The sequence below is a fragment of the Epinephelus moara genome, chromosome 12 (assembly GCF_006386435.1).
Source record: "Epinephelus moara isolate mb chromosome 12, YSFRI_EMoa_1.0, whole genome shotgun sequence".
In the NCBI taxonomy this organism is placed as follows: Eukaryota; Metazoa; Chordata; class Actinopteri; order Perciformes; family Serranidae; genus Epinephelus; species Epinephelus moara.
Window position 1 is genome coordinate 39,444,479 of NC_065517.1, and position 21,426 is coordinate 39,465,904.

Below are 21,426 nucleotides of genomic sequence, written 5' to 3' on the forward strand. Positions count from 1 at the left end.
ATACGTCACCCCGTGTATTGTTCTGATTGGTCGTAGTGTTATCCAATTGCGTGCAGTGATATTTTCAAATGCATGCTTGGTACCGCCCCTCGAGTTGGGCCATTTTCATTACTCATAGCCAGACCCTAAATCTTTCTAGATTTGGGTCTGGATTTCCAGGCTACATCAACTGACCCCTTTCGATGCAAAGGAAGGGGAAGGAAACTCATTTCGGCTGCTTGTATCTGCGACCTCATTCTTTTGGTCACTACCCAGAGCTCATGACCATAGGTGAGGGTTGGGACGTAGATGGACCAGTGAATTGAAAGCTTCCCCTTCCGGCTCAGCTCCCTCTTCACCACGACGGCCAGGCAAAGTGCCTGCATCACTGCAGAAGCCGCACCAAACTGCCGATCCATCTCACGCTTCATTCTACCCTCACTTGTGAAGAAGACCCTGAGACACTTGAACTCTTCGATTGGGGCCTTAACTCACTCCCAACCCAGCGGGGGCAATCCACCAGTTTCCGGCAGAGAAGCATGGCCTCAGATTTTATGTATTATTTATCTACTTATTTACTTATTTATTGATTGATTCATTGATCATAATATACGCTACAAAAATTTTAGCAAACAGCAGCACAAATCAAACAAAAGTGATACACATAAAGAACATAACGATGATGACATAACATAACATAATGATTTTAATTTTCTCCATGGTTACCAAATATAACGACAGCCCCTTTCTCCGCGACAGAGAGGGAAGTGTTTCCTTAAAGCTTGTCTCTGTGTTTACACCCTACACCTTGATGTAGGGAGCTTCATTCAGCTGTTTCACTCCTTGACAGTGTGGGAGTGGGTCGAGTCCAGTTTTGGAAAGGCCCAGAGTGTCCAACAGAAAGTTGGAATTAAGAGTTCATTGCTTTGCCTTATTCTATCAATCAAGAAACCTCAGCTTGCCGCAATATATTTTTATACTTCAATGAAAATTTGAAAGATGTGTACTTAATGTTAGAATTAATTGCTCAAACAGCAAAAGTTAAGCTGACATAAACTTCCTGTCAGACAAGGGTCATGTGACACATTTATTTTGTGTCTGGTGTACTCAAAACTTTTATGTAACTGTATTGTACTACAGTTAAAGTTTTGAAGCTGTTTCCAGAATAATTTTAAGTTGATTGAGTGAATTGGGGTTTACAGGTTTACAGTGCCCATACCTCATGGTGTTATCAGGCTCATTCAAGATGAGCCAGGCCTGCGCAGATTCGATCACCAGTGATTGCCGCACAATGCATGCTAGTTAGATTTGTGTCCGACTTCGTCTGACGTCATACAAAAGTGGACAGCGGTAATCTCCTGAGAGTGAGGCGGCTGCAGTTTTTAGATCCAGGTGCTGCAGTTGCTCTTCACCAACCCAGAGCACGATGGGAAACGCCTGGCTCTCACCTGATCTAACAGCTGATTGGTTTAGATGTTGACTCAACAAGATGAGGTTTAGATAAACTTTTCATTTTTGTTGAATTTCAGAGATGTAGATTTTATTTGTCTGATTTGAAGGTTTATTCTGTTCACAGAAAACATGTGTGACTGATGGTGACGTGTAGTCCTCAAAGAAAATAACACATTCATCACAAGGACTGCAGTTAACACTGGCACATTTACAGAAATGTTGATGTCCGTAAAAATAAAATAAATCTAAATGTAACTCATAAACTAAGCGTAGTCTACTGTATATTAACATTTGACTGTTTTAAATATTGTTAAGTATTTAGCATCACGGATACTTGTGGTCAGTGGGATGTGAGGATTCTTAAAATAACATCTGTACAGATGTGAAGCCCTGATTACTTAAAATAACATCTGTACAGATGTGAAGCCCTGATTATATCTGACTGATCTTTAATGAAAGCTGTGGTCTTGTATAAAACATGAACCTTATAGTCAGACACAATTTATTTAGCCTTAGTTGAGGGGACAGGTCAAACTGATATGATGCTGATGTACACAAGGTTGAACCATGAACATTTAATACATATCACCTGTAAAGCACTTCACTCAGTCATAACTGAAACAATTGGAGACTGAGAACAAGCTGATACATGAGTCTGATAACATTTTAATAACTCAACATCAGCTCTCACAGGATGCAAGTGTTTCTGTGACTTCCTGTACAGACGGAAGGCTGCTGACCACGGCTTATTATCAGGCGTCTGAGCTCATCCATGTTCCAGGCGAGGTGCAGCTCACCTCTAACAGCCTTAGTGACTTTACAGTGTTTTGATGTAATTTGGGGCTGTAAGTTTGATGTTAAAGTTTGCTCTGCGGTAGGATGCTGAACAAATGTGTACATTGACTGTAGTTAATTTTATATCAAATATCTTCAAATTTTAAACGCCCAACCAGGAGATCTAACACAACATCTAATCACTGAGATCTAAATAAATCGAACTAAACTGGTCGGATCAGACTCAGCAGGCCGCCATGACTAATATGTGACTCATGTCTAATGACTGTCACTGTCAGCAGGAGCCAGTGAGTCTTTTCAGTGATGTTACAAAGATTTATCCTGAATATGACTCACGTCAAAACAAAATCAGTTTATATATTTAATTGTATGTTGTCTTAAAGTTACAGTAACAGCTGAGGCAAGAGGACAAACTTCTCACATCAGGGAGTGGGATATAAATAAAGTCCTTAGTCACACATCCACACACAGTGCCCATCTGATCCACAATTACACAGCAACTGTATTTACATTCCAGTGAGAGAGCAGAGGGGAGTAAAGGTGACTGGGTCAAGTTATCATTGTTGGTGTGAGACAGTGTGGGGAATACAGTGGCGTCTTGACTCAGTTCACTGTACTGTAAACACAGGTCAGGGTGGTTGATACAGTGTCTGTGCGCAGGAGCTCCTACCTTCATCACATACAGCTGATATGTGGAGATTTATGGTGAAAATTAAGGCTGTGTGTGAATTTGCATTCATCAGAGCTGAGCAGAGACTTGTTACGTCTTTAGAGTTTATTTTGGGTTGCATAGCAGCGCATGAGATTTGCTTTCCTTTCTCCAACTGCCAGGCTGTAAGGGAGCATCTCCAGGAACAAAAACATGTAGTTTATCAGCTAAAGAGTGACAGACCTTCAGTGGTGTTATCATTCATGAAAGATGTTTGCTACAAGGCTGATTGAAACACTTTTTATATAAAACATTGAGACTGAAAACAACTTTGAATAGAAAAAAATGCAAACACAAAACTTGTATCAAAGGAACTTTTACAGTTCAAATCCGATTCAAATGAAGGTCTGGAACTGCAACACAAAGCTTGGAGCTGCTCACTGATGAAAGGTACAAAAAAGCTTGGAGCAAGGTGATGTTTCTAAAAAACTAACTCAGCGAGTTTAGTAATATATCAGCATCAGGGTGCCCGGGGACCCAAAGTGTCAGGCCCCCCCGGTTTAAACCCGCAAAATGTCACTCAAATTAAGATGTACCAACCAAAAAGACATTCAAAATGACCACAAAGTCTGTAGCTCCTTTTACACTGCTTGTTCAATATGGAAATATCGCACCATTATTATGCCTCACTGTTCTTTATATTATAAAAAGAACAGCTGCAGAATGTGGGGACAGAGATGTCTTGCCTTTAAGCCAGCAACAGTAGTAGTAACAGCCCCAAATAGAGGTCTGTGTAAAAGGGACAGCCAGCAGAACAGGACCGTGGATGGGACAAGTGTGACGTTTTGACGATGTGTTATGTGAGCAACTCACTGTTGGGAGATTTAAAAAGCAACTAGCAACAGCTGCCAAAAATAACAAGGACGGTAAATGATTGTTCTTGCAATGTTAAGCAGGATTTATGCTTCTGCGTTGAATCGAACCCGTACTTATGCCTTAGCGTCTGTGTCAACGTAGAACCTACACTGTACCCTACAGTGAAGCCTGACAGGCACCTCCCCAGAAATATAACTACAGGTCACAGTGACGCAGACCTCCTGTCTGTTTCTGTAAGGTGAAACCATTTCCCTCAGTGGAAACACAGCTTTTATTTCCTTTAATTTGACAGATAAGAAACAATAAATTGTGAAGACAGTAAAGTCTCCACTAAAATAGCATTTAAAGTCTTGTGTGTGATTTATCCTGGCTTCATATGAGCAGAGGAACTCCATGGTCATCGCTAGGCTAATGTATACAATGTAAAATGCCATAGGCTTGTGCTAATAACGTTAGCATGTTGTATTTGTTTGGAAAACGTGTTTAGTATAAGACAGTTGTTTTGTCAGTGAACCTTGTGAGCTGTAATTGAGACGAATTGTGTAACGTTACCTTTGTTAAATGTTGTAATTGAGACGAATTGTGTAACGTTACCTTTGTTAAATGTTGCTGTTGTCCCTGGCTTCATATGAGCAGAGGAAAAGATCGCTAGATGCTAGGCTAATTTATACAATGTAAAATGCCATAGGCTTGTGCTAATAACGTTAGCATGTTGTATTTGTGGGGAAAATGTGTCCAGATAAAGACAAGTGTTTGTCTGTGAATGCTGCGAGTTATAGTGAAGCTGATTTGTGTACTTGTGTTTGAAATTGTCTCTGTTAAGCCATGTTTAATGTGTGTTTAATGTGTGTTTAATGTGTGTTTTGAATCAACTAAACTTTACAGCACTTCACAGAAACCTCCACCGCCAACTAGTGTTTTGGAGGTGTAACTGCAGAGTGACACAGACACACCAACGCACAAGTATAAATGCTCACAACGGCCACGTGTGTAAGCCACAACGTAGGGTCTGCATAGAGCTGACACACAAGTGTAAATCCGTCTTTATGCCATTGTTATTATTGCCGACACGTATGTTCTTTGTCACGCTAGAGGCTGATGCTGTTGTGAATCAACTCACGCCCGCCACGCCTCTTTTGCTTCAGTGATGCTAGCATGTTATCATACAGGGCTTGGCATAAGGCTTTCATTGTTTGATTCTGTGTAAAAATGCAAAGGTGATGTGAAGATGTAAAAAGGGTCTATGTGTCTTGCTCCTATCCAGGAGAGGTGGTGGAGCCTTTAGGTGGTCCATTGGTCTTATAATCCAGCCATGATTCACAGCTATAAAAAAATCAATTTACACCATGTTTTCACAATTTAAATGTTTATAAATCAGGCTGTGAATTATATATGAACAATCCCCTCTGTACAAACCTACAGAATATAGCTATGAATAAAACAGCTGAAGTGGAGATTATTGACTCAGAGTATGAGAAATGGCCTTTAAAAATATGTATAATGAAATTGAATACATTCTTAGATCAAAAATAAGACACTAGAGATGAACAAAGGTAATATTGAATGTTTAAATATGCAGATAAGACATTATCTTTTGCTTACATTTCCAGAAGAGAAATCTGAACTAAAATAAACACTTAAATATGTATTTTGGACATTTTCTTTCCACTAGTCTAAAATAAAACATGTAAGGGAAGCAAAATAGCCCAAATCTCAAAACTGACAGGAGCATGAAAAAAAGAATATGACATTGTCACGTGTAGTTTCTCCTGCTAATCTAAAGTTCGAGCTCGTGAAAATTTCATAAACACATCCAGCCAGAAGAAAAGCTTTGAATTACTTGTTTATAAATTTCTTGAGAGAGAACAGGTTGTTTCCTATCCCGTACACGTACGGACTGATGGACGTGTATGAAGTCGAGATGAAGAACTCAGTTTCAGCCCATAAAGGAAATTCAGCGGGGCTAACAGTCAGCTGGAAGATCAGGTACAGAGTCCAGTCTATCTGGAACAAACCCATAGCTGCCAGCACGGCTACTGTGCTTTGATGGAGCTTCCAAGCTTTGCTCTTCTTACCCAAGTGACTCCCTCCGCTCACGCTTACCACCGGTGTCACCACCTTCCTCTGGCTCAGCAGCGCCATGATGATGAGGCAGCTGGTGACTGTGACGATGAGCAGAGGCAGCAGGTAGCACACCAGGATGAACATGTATTTGTAAACGCCGTTGATTACGGGGCAGTCAGTTCCACTGCACGCGAAGAAATCCGGAGGGCAGCTGCTAATGTTACTTGTCGTGTTTCCCGTAGAGCCCTGAGAGTTCAGAGCATAAACTGGGAGACTCAGTATGGTGGCGAGCATCACACAAATCCCACTCACCATCCGGGCTGACTTGATGCTGTCCAGGTAGACTGGGAGGTTGACCCGTTTGCTGGCGTCTCTCAGCTTCTGCTGGCGGAAGATGCTGATGAGGACGGTGAAGAGGATGGTGGTGATTTCTCCCAACACAGTCAGGAACTTGAGTGTGCTACACGACCAAGTGTTGATGGCGGTCGAGGAAATCTGGAGGATGACAATATCGTAGATGTTCACGACGACAATTCCCTCCAAGTTGGCTGCAGCCAGTCCCAGGAGAAAAAACTCGAAGGATTTGACTCGGGAGAGCTTGGTCTGAAGGATGGCGAAGATGAGAAACACATTACCCACAAGTCCTATGCAAGAAATGAAGACTCTTAAGGAGAGGAGGTGGACAGAGAAAACAACCATTATTGAAATAAGCTATCACACAAAATATGTCACAGAGGCTGATGTGACTTTCCAGCATGGAGCAAAGTTGTGGTGTGTTTCACTGACCAGACACGCTCGTTATCAAGTTCTCAAAGGTGGCAAGAATCCAGATGGGTGATTGGCTGTGCTCATTACAGAGGAAACAAGAGGATGCTGGAAACATGGAAGGCTGGGAGTCATTAAAGTTTTACCTCTGAGCTTTTCAAAGCTTCATCTTGAGACCAGCGCAGTGTCTGATTTAAAGCAGTGACATGTTTTTCCACTGGCTGACATCACCAAATGCAATTCCTGCAAGAGCTCATTTACATCCTTTGGCGCTTGTTCTCCGCCTTATTTTTGTCATTTCATGCTTTAATTGGCGTGCTATATTTTGACTTACAATACACTGCTGTGACTTCCCAAAAAAATCAACTCAATGACATCTATTTTAACATCTCCCCTATTACCCATTTGTAAGCTGTTATCTTGACTAATGTTTCTCCACCCATCAATAACAGGTGGAAAAAAAAGTTGAGAGGATATGTCAGAGCCCTTATTACCTCTGCAGGTAATAAGATGTATAAATGAGATACTGCGGCCCAGTCACCAGCAGAAATGTCGGCACATTAGGTCTGAACGTTTCATATGTATCATACCAACATTTCTAAACTGATGTAATATGAGCTGACTTTGTCACTGGGGTGTGGAGGGGATGGTGGATGGCATTTCACCTGGATGAGACCAACAAACAACAAAACCTGTTGTGATTCAGCGAGTCATAGATGCATTTCCAGCGACTTTTTAGGCACCAAACTAGGTGTTTTGTAGTGACAGGTTGCTGTCGAAACATCGCTATGTTTCCTGCTTAGAAAGTGCCATAGAAAACAATTGGTTTTTTCAGACGTCGCTGAGTTTCCTGCCAGGATGATGCCACAAAAAGCGGTTGTTTATTACTGAGACATCATAGTGTTTCCTGCTGGGGTAGTCCCATGAAAAAAATGTGTTGTCTACCAAGACAACGCTGCTTTTCCGGCCGTGATAGTGCCACGAAAAGCAATTGTTTATACCAAGACATCATTGCAGTTCCTGTCCTGACAGAGCCATCAAAAGCGGCTGTTTTTTTACTGAGCTGTTGCTGCATTTTCTGCCAGGATAGCGCCATGCAAAGCGGTAGACAGTGCAGCTTTTCCTGCCCAGATAGTGGCACAAAAAGTGGCTGTTTTTTTTTTTTTTTTAACCAAGCTATCGCTACATTTCCTGCTAGGATAGTGCATCAAAAATGTTTGTGTTTTTTTTTCCTGAGACGCTGCTGCTTTTCCTGACAGGAGAGTGGCATGAAAAGTTTAACCGAGAGATTGCTATGGTTCATGCCGGGACAGTGGCATGAAAAGTGGTCATTTAGCTTGCTGTGGTTCTTGAGTTTGAGGCTTGAGTTTTGTTTTGTAATACCTTGACAGTTTCGACGACTGCGTCTGTCGTCATCATCAGAAGTGTCACGTGATGTTGAAAGTGGTCATTTTTTTACTGAGACATCGCTGTGTTTCTGTCTTGATTCCTGCCGGGATAGTGACATGAAAAACGGTTGTCTTTTCTGAGACATTGATGCTTTTCCAGGATTGTGCCACCAAAACTGGGTAGTTTAAAGGCCCTAACACACCACGCCGACAGTCGGCCGTCGACCAAAGTCGGGCTGTCAGTGAGCGTCTGTCGCCCTAGTTTTTGCGGTGTGTCCCGCACCGTCCACACTTTGGCGTTGGTGGCTTTTCAGCCGATTGAGCATGTTGAATCGGCGGTGGAGCTTGTCGGTGAGAGAGATCACTCTGATTGGCTGTTCAGGTTTTGTTTCCTCGCCCCTGTAGCAAGTGAATCTGCCTGTAGTGAAACCGGGGCTAACCGGTGCTTCCTCCTCAGGCTCCACTTCACTCTGCCTGACAGACCCGCTGCTTCTTCCCACTTTAACCTGAATAACAAACCGGAGCTAGCTGTGAGGCTAGCGGAGCGTTAGCCGCAGCATGACCGGAGGGAAGCACAGCCAGTTAGCCTCCGCTAGTCTCACAGCTAGCCCCGACTCTCTGTTTGGATCCAACTGGAGCACCGAGCCCTGGTTTGCCATAATATAAATGGTTTAACCTGAAACCCTGCAGTGGTATCAGAACTGGTGATATTAACCTTACACTCTTTCCCCTATGTGTGTAACTTACCAGTATTTATTTTGAAAATCAGCATTGCCCAGAGAGGAAATGTTTTCAGTCAAGGCCTGAACTTCACAGAGTGTCAGTCGTGTCCCTAAAAACAATGTACCAGTGGAAAGTTCCTGTTTCAGAATAAGAGACTCAGAACACAAAGAGTATGAGAGAAAAACTGAGCCACTACTAAATATTGACGTCCTCGCACATGTAGGTAGTTAAAGGGGCAAAAAGCGAAATCGTTTCAACACTAGGTTTGCTGTTGTGCACCGCCTGTAGACCAGAACAGTGTGTCATGAGCCACACCTCCCTCTACCTCTGCTCTCCACCCCCCACTCACCTCTTCTAAACTTAGTTTAGCAGTTAGCGATGTCTTTCACTCACTCTCGGTCTCTGCTGTGTTTAGCTATCCCCCTGCCTACTTCAATGATGATGGTACCTGTAATAAATGTAATATATTTGCTGAGATGGAGGCGAGACTCAGTGACTAGAAGAGCTGGTAGAAACACCCCATAGCTGTAAGTTACTCCAGTAGCCGGTGGCAGCCGACTCGGCTAGATCCCGGCTCGTGCTAACACCGGGAGCTAACGCTAACGTTCCTACTCTTCTCCGTGAGTGAGAGCGATGTTTTAGCTGGGCTACATTTTACAATGCTAATTGCAAATGTTAGCTGGGCTGCCAGGCTACTCACCTAACACAACCGTAACGCCTGACCCATTGCTGGGACCGAGCCACTAATTGCTCAAGCTCTGGACATTAACCCATGCTACGATTGTAACATTAAATTTAATTGAATCGACATAGCGACATGTGCCTAACGTTACTGTAACACTAATTAAAACAGACATTTGATGGGGTCATCCCTATGTTTCCAGGGTTCTATGTTCCCCACTTAACCCTTCAAAAAAGGTTCTATGTTTCCCGCTTACACAAAAAGGGTTCTATGTTTCCCGCTTGGTTGAGCGGGCAACATAGAACACGGGAAACATAGAACCCTTTTTGTGTAAGCAGGGAACATAGAAGCTTTTTTGCAGGGTTAAGTGGGGAACATAGAACCCTGGAAACACAGGGGGGATTCACATGAACGTACATGAACACGCAGCCAGACCGGGGCTGGAGATCAACACAGAGAGAGGGTGTGTGACGTCATGCTATACTCCACATGAAATTACACCTCTAGTTCTTCACATAGCGATTTTTTAATTCCTTCAATCTAGAAATGATGAATTTCCACTTATTGCCCCTTTAAAAATCTTAATATAACTGAAATATCAGTATAAAGAATATGTGCCTCAGCCTGTGTCTGTGTGCTTGTGTGGCGGACAGACAGAGAATAAACCATCAGGGGACAGAAGCTTCAGACCAGTTCATGTTCCAGCTTGTCTCTTTTCCTTTTCTAGTGTGTTGTCTAGTTAGCAAACGTTCTCTTCAATCAAGCTCTGCGTCCTGATTCAGCTTAATTGTGAATCCCACTATGTGCGTGCATGCGTGTGTGTGTGTGTGTGTGCATGTGTGTGTGTGTGTGTGTGTGTGTGTGTGTGTAATTAAGGATAAGCCGTATACTGGCAGTAAATGGGTAAACTAAGTGTTACGTAATGAGCCTGGACAGCTTAGGAAGTTGTAGTCCTTTTTTACCATTTGATAGTAATCAATCAGAGACCTGATCGAACAGCATGTATTGTTTCATACCATTAAAGTGCTGCATAGGTGATTTATTACCCTCAAGCTTGTGGTTTTTTTAAAGCCATTCTTTTTTATTGTAACTTCAACTCAGCGCACAAACCGCTGTTGTTTCAGCCTGATAGATTTAGTCGGGGTTTTCCACAGATCACAGTCTTATTTTGTCTTCCTTATTTTGTATGCACACTCACTGGACTGTGTTTTGTGGAAAGCCCCAACCATAACACCCCTAATTAGATGGAAACAACATAGATTTTTTGCTTTGGGTTGGCACCACAAAAACATTATTTCTGGGGTTAGCACATAAACAACTCTACAGACACGCTAACGGCTTTGTGAAGCTGTACTTACAGTCACAGCAGTGCTTTGAGACAGACGCTAACTTGTTCACCATCCTAGTTTAGCATGTTAGCAGGCTAAAATTTGCAAATTAGTTCTGTAGGTATTTGGTCATAAACCAAAGCATAGAATATGAAATATGACATAAAACACTGAATTCATTGTAATTTATTGATTATATAGACATGTGGTAAATTTCACATACTGTACATAAATGCAAAAAAACACAATTTAGCCCCAATTTCACTGGATTTTTATGTGAATTTAAAGGATATATTTAGACTATTAAATGTATTAACATTTAAAAGAGTAATAAAACTGTCAAACTGTACAGTGCACTCTTTAAAGATCAATATATCCCAAATCTATTATTATTATTATTAGTAGTAGTAGTAGTAGTAGTAGTAGTGATGTTGCTGTGACATAAAAAATAATGGTTGTTAAAATCCATCCTGAGGGAAACTTGATTGTGTGGTCAAAATTTTTTGGCAATCCATCCAACAGTTGTTGAGACTCAAAATTACAAATGTCATCCTCATGGTGGCGCTAGAAGAAAAGCCAGAGGATCACCAAATTCAGTAGATATCATCCTATTCATTGTATAATAATAATAATAATAATAATGATGTGACCTCACCCATTGGTTTGTGGACTCCTGTTTTGAAGCCTCGAGTTTGGCTGTTACTATCATCATTTTTTGGAGCCAGAAGTGACCATATTTGGACGAGAGGGTGGAGCTGTGGAGGAGTGAGGGACCTGCCCTATAAATGAATTCACCCCCATACAGCTGTCACGAATAGGGAAATTACCTTTTGAGACCAAAGCTAACATGAGGATCTATGGGGATTTACTCTGCTCTGGAGCCAGCCTCAAGTGGCCGTTCAAAGAACTGCAGTTTTTGGCACCTCTGTGTTGGCTTCATTTTTCATCCCTGGAGGTTGCTGCGTGGTCGTCACCAAAGTACAGAACAAATGACAGTTTCAATCTGATGTTGCAGCTAGAGTAAACTTTTAAAGGGACAGTACACCCTAAATTTAAGATATAAAGTGTTCATTAGTAAACTTTAGAGGTGTTGGTAGGCACATATCGTGACCTGTGGACAGAGTGAGGCTAGCTGTTTGCCCCTGTTTTCAGTCTTGTGCTAAGCTAAGCTAACCGACTGCTGGTTGTAGCTACATATTCAGCACACAGACATGTTAAATCAATCTTTCAATGCGTTCTCATTCCAACTCATTAAATATCACTGTTTTGTCACTGTACATATGACATGCTAGGTATCCTCCTGCATCTGTTGTTGACGATCCCAGATACCGTGTCAATTTACGCTTGTTACATGCTTGTGTCTTTTCAAAATATACTTCTGTTTTCAGAGGACGTGCACAGTTTCTGCTCATTAGATGCATACAGTCTTTTTCAAAGTAAAGGTAAGGCAGTAAAACACCTTGTATTTACGTTTATTTTCCTGTGCAACAAAAGCACGTGGTTAGGTTTGGAGAAAACATCATGGTTTGGCTCAAAATTCACACAAGAAGGGAACAGCGGCCTTCTGGATGAAAGTGTGGGGCTAGTTGGACCCATTCACCCCCCCTCCTGCCCACCCTATGGGGAATTTGCAGCTGCTTCTGCTGTGATGTTACCAGCAGTAGTTTCAAACTGACGCTGTTATAAATTAATGCTGTCCAGTGGCGTATCATACAGCTGCAAAAGGTGCCTTTTTGCATCTGTATTGCCAAAATCACTGATGAAACAGCAAAAAAATGACGACTTGGGAATGAGAACGGGCTGAATCTTTTTATATAATTCTTGGTAGAAACTATTTCCTTTCTACCAAACTACACCCACCAACCGTATCACCATGCAAAAGGAAGCGTGCATCACTTGGCAACTCACACCAAAACAATCCAGAATAATAAACAGCACTACAGGTAAAAAGAAAAATTCATATGTCTGTGACTTTGGGGTGAACTGTCCCTCTGAGGTTGTTACAGTTCATCCTGAGGGGGACATGATTGTGTGTAACAGATTTCATAGCAATCTATCCAATAGTTGTGGAGACTCAGCACCACAAAGTCTACTCCATGCTGGCGCTATAGAGGAAAAGAACTCAAACCTGAGAAACTGGGACAGAGGACACAATTTCATCTGATGTTAATATGCTGCAACAATCAGAATGAATCACTCAGCAATCACTTTGTTAAACTGCTGTTAAGATTTCTATTGCTCTGTGGAAGAATTACATGTAATTACCAGTTCACCAAATTAAAATGTGTTTGACACTTGCAGTGAACTGTTAGCTGTTCAGAATCACATGTCTGTGGAGTTAATTGAGTGCGAAGGTGTGAAATAGAGTTTATAGAGGAAACTCAAAAACTAAAATGCATGGTTGATTTTGGAAATCCAACCAAGAAGGAGTGTGACAGAAAAAGCATCCTGTCTTCCTCCTGTACTTTTTCACCACTCAAACACCATAATCCCACAGCTACAGGCCGACTTTGTTACCAAGTGGGTTCAAGCTCCAACATCAGGAAGCATCTATACTAAAATGTCCTGGAGCAGGTCACTGAACATCTACCAGCTGCAGTCTGTGCTCTGACCACTTAACACTGAAGTTAATTTTCCATGGAGGTCAGTGAAGACATCACAGTGTCCTGGCTCCCTCTGTGCGCTTCATTTATCTCCAGGAACTGTACAATACTGCTATACCGAAAAACTATTTGGTTCCAGGAGTGTGTCAGTTATTTCATGGTGATTTGAGGGGAGATACCACACTGGTCAATTTTCAATTTTGGGCTATTTTGCCTCCATAACACATCTTCTGTCACAGTAGTGGAAAGAAAACGTCCAAAGTACACATTTAGGTGTTTTGTTTTTTTTATCTTGGTTCAAAGTTCTGTTCTGGAAATTAATGCAAAAAGCACCCCCTTATTTATTTACCAAGAAGTCAGATTGAGTTGAAAAATCTCATTATAAGAGTGACCCATGGATGGATTACTGAACGGGCCTAACGTGCACTGATCAAGGGGCCCAAAGTGTAAGGGGCCAGCCTGGCCTTCACCTGCAAAATGTGACCTAAACTAACACATACTGACCAGGAAGAGACTCACAAACACCTATGAGACACAAAATAACCAAAAAGACACAAATATACCTCAAGAGGAGACAAACTGACCTTTAAATAAACGGAAAATGACAACAAGGACACGCAAAGGATCTAGAATCACCAATAAAGACACAAATACACTTCAAAGAGACACAAGTTGACATTTCAAGACATTCAAAATAAACAAAAAGACACAACTGTAGCTCAAAGAGACATAGAACGACTATAAAAAGACACAAATATACCCCAAATAGACAGAAAGCGACCTTTAAGAAACACAAAAAGACAACAAAGACATACAAGAGAACCACAAAGAGACACAAAATAAACAAAAAAGACACAACTATACCCCTAAGAGACACAACATTACCTCAAAGGGACATATCGACTACAAAAAACACAAATCAACCACAAGGACACACAAAATTACTAAAAAGACACAAAAAATAAACAAACAAAAAAAGACACAAATATACCCTAAAGAAACACAAAACTATACCCCTAAGAGACACAACATTACCTCAAAGCAACACGAAACAATTACAAAGACACACAAAATGACCAAAAAAGACATCAAATTACCACACAGATACACAAAACCATAACGTGATGCTGTCAGTAACAAAGAGGTGCAAAACAACAACAGCAAACAGAGACAAAGCCAAAGCAGATGAGAGGTGGTGGTGGGGCCTTTAAGGTGTCTGTACCCAGGGACCCATTGTCTCATTATCCGCCCATGATTGTTAATATATATTTTGGGTTGGATCCATAATTACACTCTTTGGCACGGAGCCCCTGAAAGCAGCACAGCAGCACCTGGCTCCACTCCCACTCTGAGACACACGGGCTCGTGCACAGGTGCTTCCAGGCTGCCTGACAGTCATCACCGTGTCCAATTAACGCCACGGCAACATCCCTCCAACAAAAGTTGCCGGGGGTGGGTCCAGAGAGGCAACCCCTGCCTGCAGTTACGCGTGGATACCCCTTTAAAAGGCTCACCATGTTGCCATCACATGCTCCAGCACTGAAGTAGGATGTTCTTGTTGTTGTTGTTATGTAAAATGTTTCTGATACAGTCGGACTTTTGCTGAGGATCTCTACACTTTGTGCAGCAGGAGGGGGTCCTGCCCACCCCCAGTGTGTCAGTCAGGCATGTTGTGCTGCTAGTTGTTGTTCAGCAGCAACACACACACACACATACACACACCCCAACAGACTGGTGCGCAAACTGAAAGCTGCGTACACTCTTAATGCCAAGTGACGGATATAAGCGACGTGTGTGCGGACTCTCCAGCAGCAGCACTCCGGGGGCTCTGCAGCCGTGGATGGGATCTAAAAACATCCTGGAAGGAGAGGAGAGTTGTTTGCTCCGTCTCTCCTCCTCCCGTCGATATTTCAGAGGTTCCCCTCGAGTGGAGTGGCGGAACATCGGCGACATTGGTGTTTATTTCCTCTAGTTGAGCTGCATCGGTTAACCAGTCGGACTTGCCTTACCTAGTCATTTGGAAAACAAGGTGCCCTGACTGGCTCCTCGCGCCAGTGGAAACCAGACGAGATAGTGCCCGCCACACACACACACACACGGAGAGAGAGAGCTACGGTACGGTAAGTAGCGGCTGCTCCACATTATTGCTTCCTTTCTTTTTTATTCAGGCGGAGCAGGGGGTGCACGGCCAGCGCTCCTCTTTTGTGTACGCTTTTTAGTCATGTCTGGAGGACGTTGCAGAGGCAGATAATGGCCATGGTGATGAAGGAGATTCCCAGGGAGTGGTACTCAGTCGGACTGGCCATGCAATGTGTGTTATCATATCATAGCCCTCCCTCCTCCTCCTCCTCCTCCTCCACCTCCTCCACCACCTCCACCAGCAGCAGCCAAAGTGTAATGCCACAGCGATAATAGTGCTTTGTGTGCTGAATACACTGAAACAAGGTCAGTTATCGGGACACAGCAGTGTGAGCTCACTAATATCATGATTGGCTGGGTTGGATGCGCACCTGGATGTGTATGCGTGTGTTGCGCGCGCACGAGGGGGCTGCAAACTTTATGGCACATCAGCCTGTGGCATTTCTTGCGGGTTTAATTTGCTCCGTGCGCGTGACTCATATTGGGCCCTTTAACGGGCTACTTTGGGCTGAGTGGAAACAAACAGACGAGGCTGTGTGAGACGGAATAATAACTGTCGTTCAGTGTGTTTGCGCCGCGCAGGTAAATGAAGAGGCGTCACAAATGCCGAGGCAATTAGCCCATATCACAGGCTGCCAATTGGGTCATAAAGGCAATGAGCTCATAACGGATGATGCCGTTATGACATCACAGATAAACCTCCCGAGGCTCGGGGCTGTCAGTGAAGGAGCTCCAGGATGGGCTCTGTTGCTGGGAGATGTGAGAGGAGAAGTGGCAGCAGAGGAGCTTTGTTGGGAGAAGTTGTTTTGGGGTAGATTGAAATCAGTCACGTGTGAATATTTCAGCACTTTAATTTCAGTATTTTTCAACTTGTACCAGTGTTTTGTGTCAAAGTGATTAATGGGAACAACAGGTTTTGAGACTGGTCCAGTATGAAGCGAGAGCTGCAGCCAGCAGCCACACAACAGGCTATTTAAAGTGCTTGTTTTTTGCACTGGCAGATTGTTATTTTAAATGTCTCACAACTTATGGAAAGTATCCCCACCCAGAAATCACTATCACCAAACCCACCGACTCCATTTAAGTCAACAGTAATTTCATCATCTTAAAACACTCTTCATTCAAAGTCAATGGAAACAAAACAAAGCGTGGTTCATCTTTCCACTGTTCTAACAAGCACCAACATTGGTTTGGTTTAAATAAACCACTCACAGGCATGTTCGCACCACTAAGTCCAATTAAGTCCACTAAAAGTACTGTTTTATCTCCTGACTGGCTCAGAGTGACTAATGGGAGCAACAGTTTCTTAAACTGGTCCAGTACTGACCAAGAGGACCGCTGCAACACAGGCTGCAACGAAACCATATAGCACTATCAATTTAAATCCACTAGCATGTTTGTTTTTGCCACTGACAGGCTCAGATTGTTATTAAAGTGTCTGACAACATTATGGAAAGGATCCCTACAGAGATAGAACTTTTTGTTAAAGTGTAAGATCCTTTTTGTTTAACCAGAAACAGCCCTGGAAGCGCTATCGCCAGACTCCATTTAAATAAACAGTAATTTTATCATTGTGAAACACACTTCATTTAAAACCAGTAGAAGCAAAATACACAAAAGCTGTGTTGTTTCATCTCTCCACTGGTCCCACAATCACCAACTTTGGTTTGGTTTAAATAAACCCTTAATTCACTCAGTAAAATATGAAAATATGCTGGCTCCATACACACTAAAATTACTTTTTTTTATTGAGTCTGGTGGGTTTGGTGACAGCGATTCTGGGGCTGTTTCTGATTAAACAAGAAGGACTTTACTCCTTAACAAAATGAATGATTTTAAATGAAGTGTGTTTGACAGTGATGAAATTACTGTTAATTCTGGTGGGTTTGCTGGTCGTGATTTTGGGGCTGTGTCTGGTTAAACATTCTTTTTTCAAGGTCGACAGAAACAAAGGAAAACTCAAAAAAAATGCCCTGGTTTGTCTCTCCACTGTTCCAACAATAACCAACTCTGGTCTGGTTTGGTAAACTATATTTAACCCAGTTAGATGTGAAAATATGCTGCTGAAATCATTCTCGCCAAACTCACCAGACTCCATTTTAAAAAACAGTGATTTTATCATTGTAAAACACAATTCATTCAAAGTTGACAAAAACAATTTTAAACTAATAGAAATCATCTCAGTTTGTTTTTCCAGTGTTCCAACAATCACCAACTCTGTTTTGGTTGAAATAAAGCCTCAATTCACCCAGTTAGTTGTGAGAACATGCTGCCTCTATCTAAGCTAAAATTACTCATTATTTAAATGGAGTCTGGTGGGTTTGGAGATACCGTTTTCGGGGCTGTTTCTGGTTCAACAAAAGAGATTTTACTCTGTAACAAAAAGGTCTGTCTCTGTAGGGATCCTTTCTATAATGTTTGAAGACACTTACAATAATAATTTGAGCATATCAGTGGCAAAAACAAACATTTCAGTGAACTTAAATTGATGGTGCTATGTGGTTACATTGCAGCCTGTTTTGCAGCAGCCCTCTTGGTCAGAACTGGACCAATTTAAGAAAGTGTTGCTCCCATTAGTCACTTAGACACACCCTTTAAACTGCACAGTCGATCAGGCTTCAGGGGATGACTGTGTGATGACTGTTTCCTGTTTGTGCAGTTGTTAAACTGACTGGAATCTGGAGACTTGTACCCTACATTACATACAGTTAGGTAGTGTATTTGTTTCTAACCTGGAGTCCGACCCCTCTGAAAGGTCTTCATATCAATCTGGAGAGTCTTGAGGTGATTAATGAGGCAGGAGGGAAGAAAAGCAGGAATGTTCTGCTACACAAATTTCTTTTCAGTTTTTGGACTTTGGACTGAATCTTCGCCTTTATGTGAAATGAATTGGATAATTGGTGCCTTTGTACTAACTGTGGTACAAAGAGGCTCCGACAGGAGCAGCTGCAGCTGAAAATCCTTCATGTCAAATGAAGAAGTGACTCTTCAAACTGAGGAAATGTCTCTGTGTTTGTCTTTGTGACTTAACGATTGTTGATTCATTCAACTGAACTTGTTTACTCAAGTTTAGTGAATTTAAGTGGCTTTATATTTTCATTTTAAAATCTTTAAAAGGCTGAATTACAGCTGCAGCATACATTTTGTGTAATGTCCTGCACAGGTCTGATTTTTAAGACCTGCTCCCTCCCTGGCACTGTAACTTGCAGCACCACACCTGCCATGCCACGCACACATATGACAGATTAGTACTGCAACCTGATCTGTTGATGCAAGATCCATGGCCTGACCGTAAACAGCAACTCCTATAATAACCATGCACTGTTCAAATAATTCAACCAGGCAGCATGTTTAAAACGATCATCTCAGGACACTAAGGTAATATATTTTAAATTAAAAATAATTCAGGAAGTACAGTTTGATTGAATATTTTATATATATTTTATCTCCACAGATAACCTGCCTGTTATTAACGCACCTCAGGATTGACGTGTTGAAATATTAAATTATTGTTATTGTATTTTATCCATTCATTCATTCATTCATTCATTCATTCATTCATTCATTCATCTTCTATAACCGCTTCTCCTGTTGGAGGTCACAGGGGGCTGGAGCCTATCCCAGCTGACACTGGGTGAGAGGCAGGGTTCACCCTGGACAGGTCACCAGACTATCACAGGGCTGACACATAGAGACAGACAACCATTCACACTCACATTCACACCTACGGACAATTTAGAGTCACCAATTAACCTGCATGTCTTTGCACTGTGGGAGGAAGCTGGAGCACCTGGAGGAAACCCACACTGACACAGGGAGAACATGCAAACTCCACACAGAAGGGCTCCCACACCCCGGCTTGAACCAGTAACCCTGTTGCTATGAGGTGACAGTGCTAACCACTGCGCCATCATGTTGCCTCTCATTTATGTCAATATATTTAATATCCAACAGCCTCAATCTGACCCGCGTGTTCTTTGTTTTACCCTCGATGGCACCTGAAAGTAAAACTGACACAAAAAAACACCTGCAAATAAACTGTTGCCTTGCCTCACAGCAGGAGGGTTACTGGTTCGATCCTGTGTGTGGGAGCCCTTCTGTGCGGAGTTTGCATGTTCTCCCTGTGTCAGCGTGGGTTTCCTCCAGGTGCTCCAGCTTCCTCCCACAGTCTAAAGACCATCTCCTTTTGTGTTCCGCATGTGTGAAGGATAGGGTTGTAACGGTATGACATTTTCACGATACCGTAACCGTCTCAGAAACTATCTTACAATCAATCAGAAAGACCCTTAAAAAAAGAAGGGTTATTTTTGGTTAAACAAACGTTTTAATACTAAAATCGAACCTTAAAACAGTTTTAATATGGAAGCATGTGTAAAAAGTCTCCCCTGCGAAAATAACTATAATAAAGGAGAGATGCATTTTTTTTCAATATCTTGGATAAGCAAATGTACACGGTATGATAACATCAACTTTTATATCACACTATACCTTGAAACCGGTATATTGCTGCAACCTCAGTGAGAGGGCAACTCTGAAAAATGTGTGGATCTGATTCTATGGACATTGTAGCACTGACATACAGTGACTTCTTCCCCTCTCCTAGCCTTAATCCTCACTCTCAAACTCACTACCCTCCACCTGTTCCAACGCTGTACATAGTTGTTGTTAAATGGGGTTTCATTTGCTCAAGTATGATATTCATTTTCTAGTCAGAAATAACAGGAAACAGGTTTCTGTCAAATAAAGGAACACAGTTACTGCTTTTACTGTATGTGGGCCTGCTGTCACCCTCAAAGGCCTATTCTTAGCCTGGAGAAACCCAAACTTAAGGACAGTATTTATGTACTTAGTTACTGTCCACCACTGTTGATCAGTATTTGTGGCTCAGATAAAGAAGTGTCTCACTGATTTAGACCTTGTTCTTTCCTCGTTCTATGGTTTTTTAATCGTTATTAACAGCCACCTTTAGCAGGCCTAATTCCCCCTCTTGTTCACAGTATCATAAATGACTTGCTTCTTTTTATTCTGCCAAGTCTCCTTTTTTTTAGGGCTGCCTTGAGACTATCTCGCAGTGTAGATGAAAAAAACGACCTGCCAGGCCACTCTTTGACACACTACTTTATTGTAGTTGAACATTAATCTTGTGCAGTTTCTTCAGCAGACTTATACCTCACCACGCTGCGCCTCCTCACCACATTCTCCCTTTGATCCAACAGACCGCACCCCACCTCACTAAGCCATCATAAATGTCATAAAACTTAATATAGAAGTGTTTAAATGACTCACACCTAGACCCGTCATTAAATAGCCATGCAGGACTAATAACCGAGCCATTACTGTGAGGGCAATCCACTGAGAATTATCAGTGGAGCTCTGCCAACATACAAATCAAATGCTTAGATCATCAATGAAATACGAGCCAGTAGAATAGTTTTTGGATTAGTGGTATATTTAATGCTTATTTTCATTTATTGTGTTCCAGCACGTTGAATCATCATTAAACTGTGATAATCATTTACAACACTGTGGCCTAAATTTGATTTTCTGCAGCGTTCAACAGAAACAAATCTGTCCCACAGTCCTGTCAGCTCATGAGGCAGGGTGGAAAGTACCCTGTTTCAGAGGGAAATATTGTACTTTTAACTCCAGCACATTTATCTGACAGCTGTGGTTGCAAGTTATTTTTCAGAAGAAGATTTCACATTAAAAAATCTTATGAAATTTAATACAGAAATTCTTGCAAAAAAATCAACTTCATATTTTTCAGATGTCTCCGAGTCGTCAGCACGTCAACCAAAGACACATTTTCTTCCTAAACCTCTCTGGTTGATGGTTTAATAACAACAAATGTCTGATAAGAGAAAAATATCCAAAGAATAACTTCACATTTGTGAGGCAGAAATTTTCGGCAGATTTTCTTTCTTCCACTAAATCATCCCACAGCTCCTCAGATTTATCTTGTGACCCTTCAGAGAAGTTCAAC

General features: G+C 42.0%; 2 protein-coding genes across 2 annotated transcripts in view; one reads left to right on the forward strand and one right to left on the reverse strand.

The window, feature by feature from the left end:
• Positions 1 to 5,587: 5,587 nt before the first annotated feature.
• LOC126399218 (uncharacterized) lies at positions 5,588 to 6,514 on the reverse strand. Its single transcript, XM_050059068.1, has one exon. The coding sequence runs from the start codon at positions 6,512 to 6,514 to the stop codon at positions 5,588 to 5,590; it is 927 nt and encodes a 308-aa protein (XP_049915025.1).
• Positions 6,515 to 14,176: 7,662 nt separating this feature from the next.
• LOC126398651 (bromo adjacent homology domain-containing 1 protein) overlaps positions 14,177 to 21,426 on the forward strand; it is a 59,364-nt gene continuing 52,114 nt past the window's right edge. The window contains exon 1 of the mRNA XM_050058155.1: positions 14,177 to 15,424. The gene's annotated coding sequence lies outside the window, so the exon portion shown is untranslated. The remainder of the gene's footprint in view (positions 15,425 to 21,426) is intronic.

What these genes read in the sequence shown, in the direction of transcription:
- LOC126399218 (XM_050059068.1), bottom strand. Translation starts at nt 6,514, where the DNA reads ATGGTTGTTTTCTCTGTCCACCTCCTCTCCTTAAGAGTCTTCATTTCT.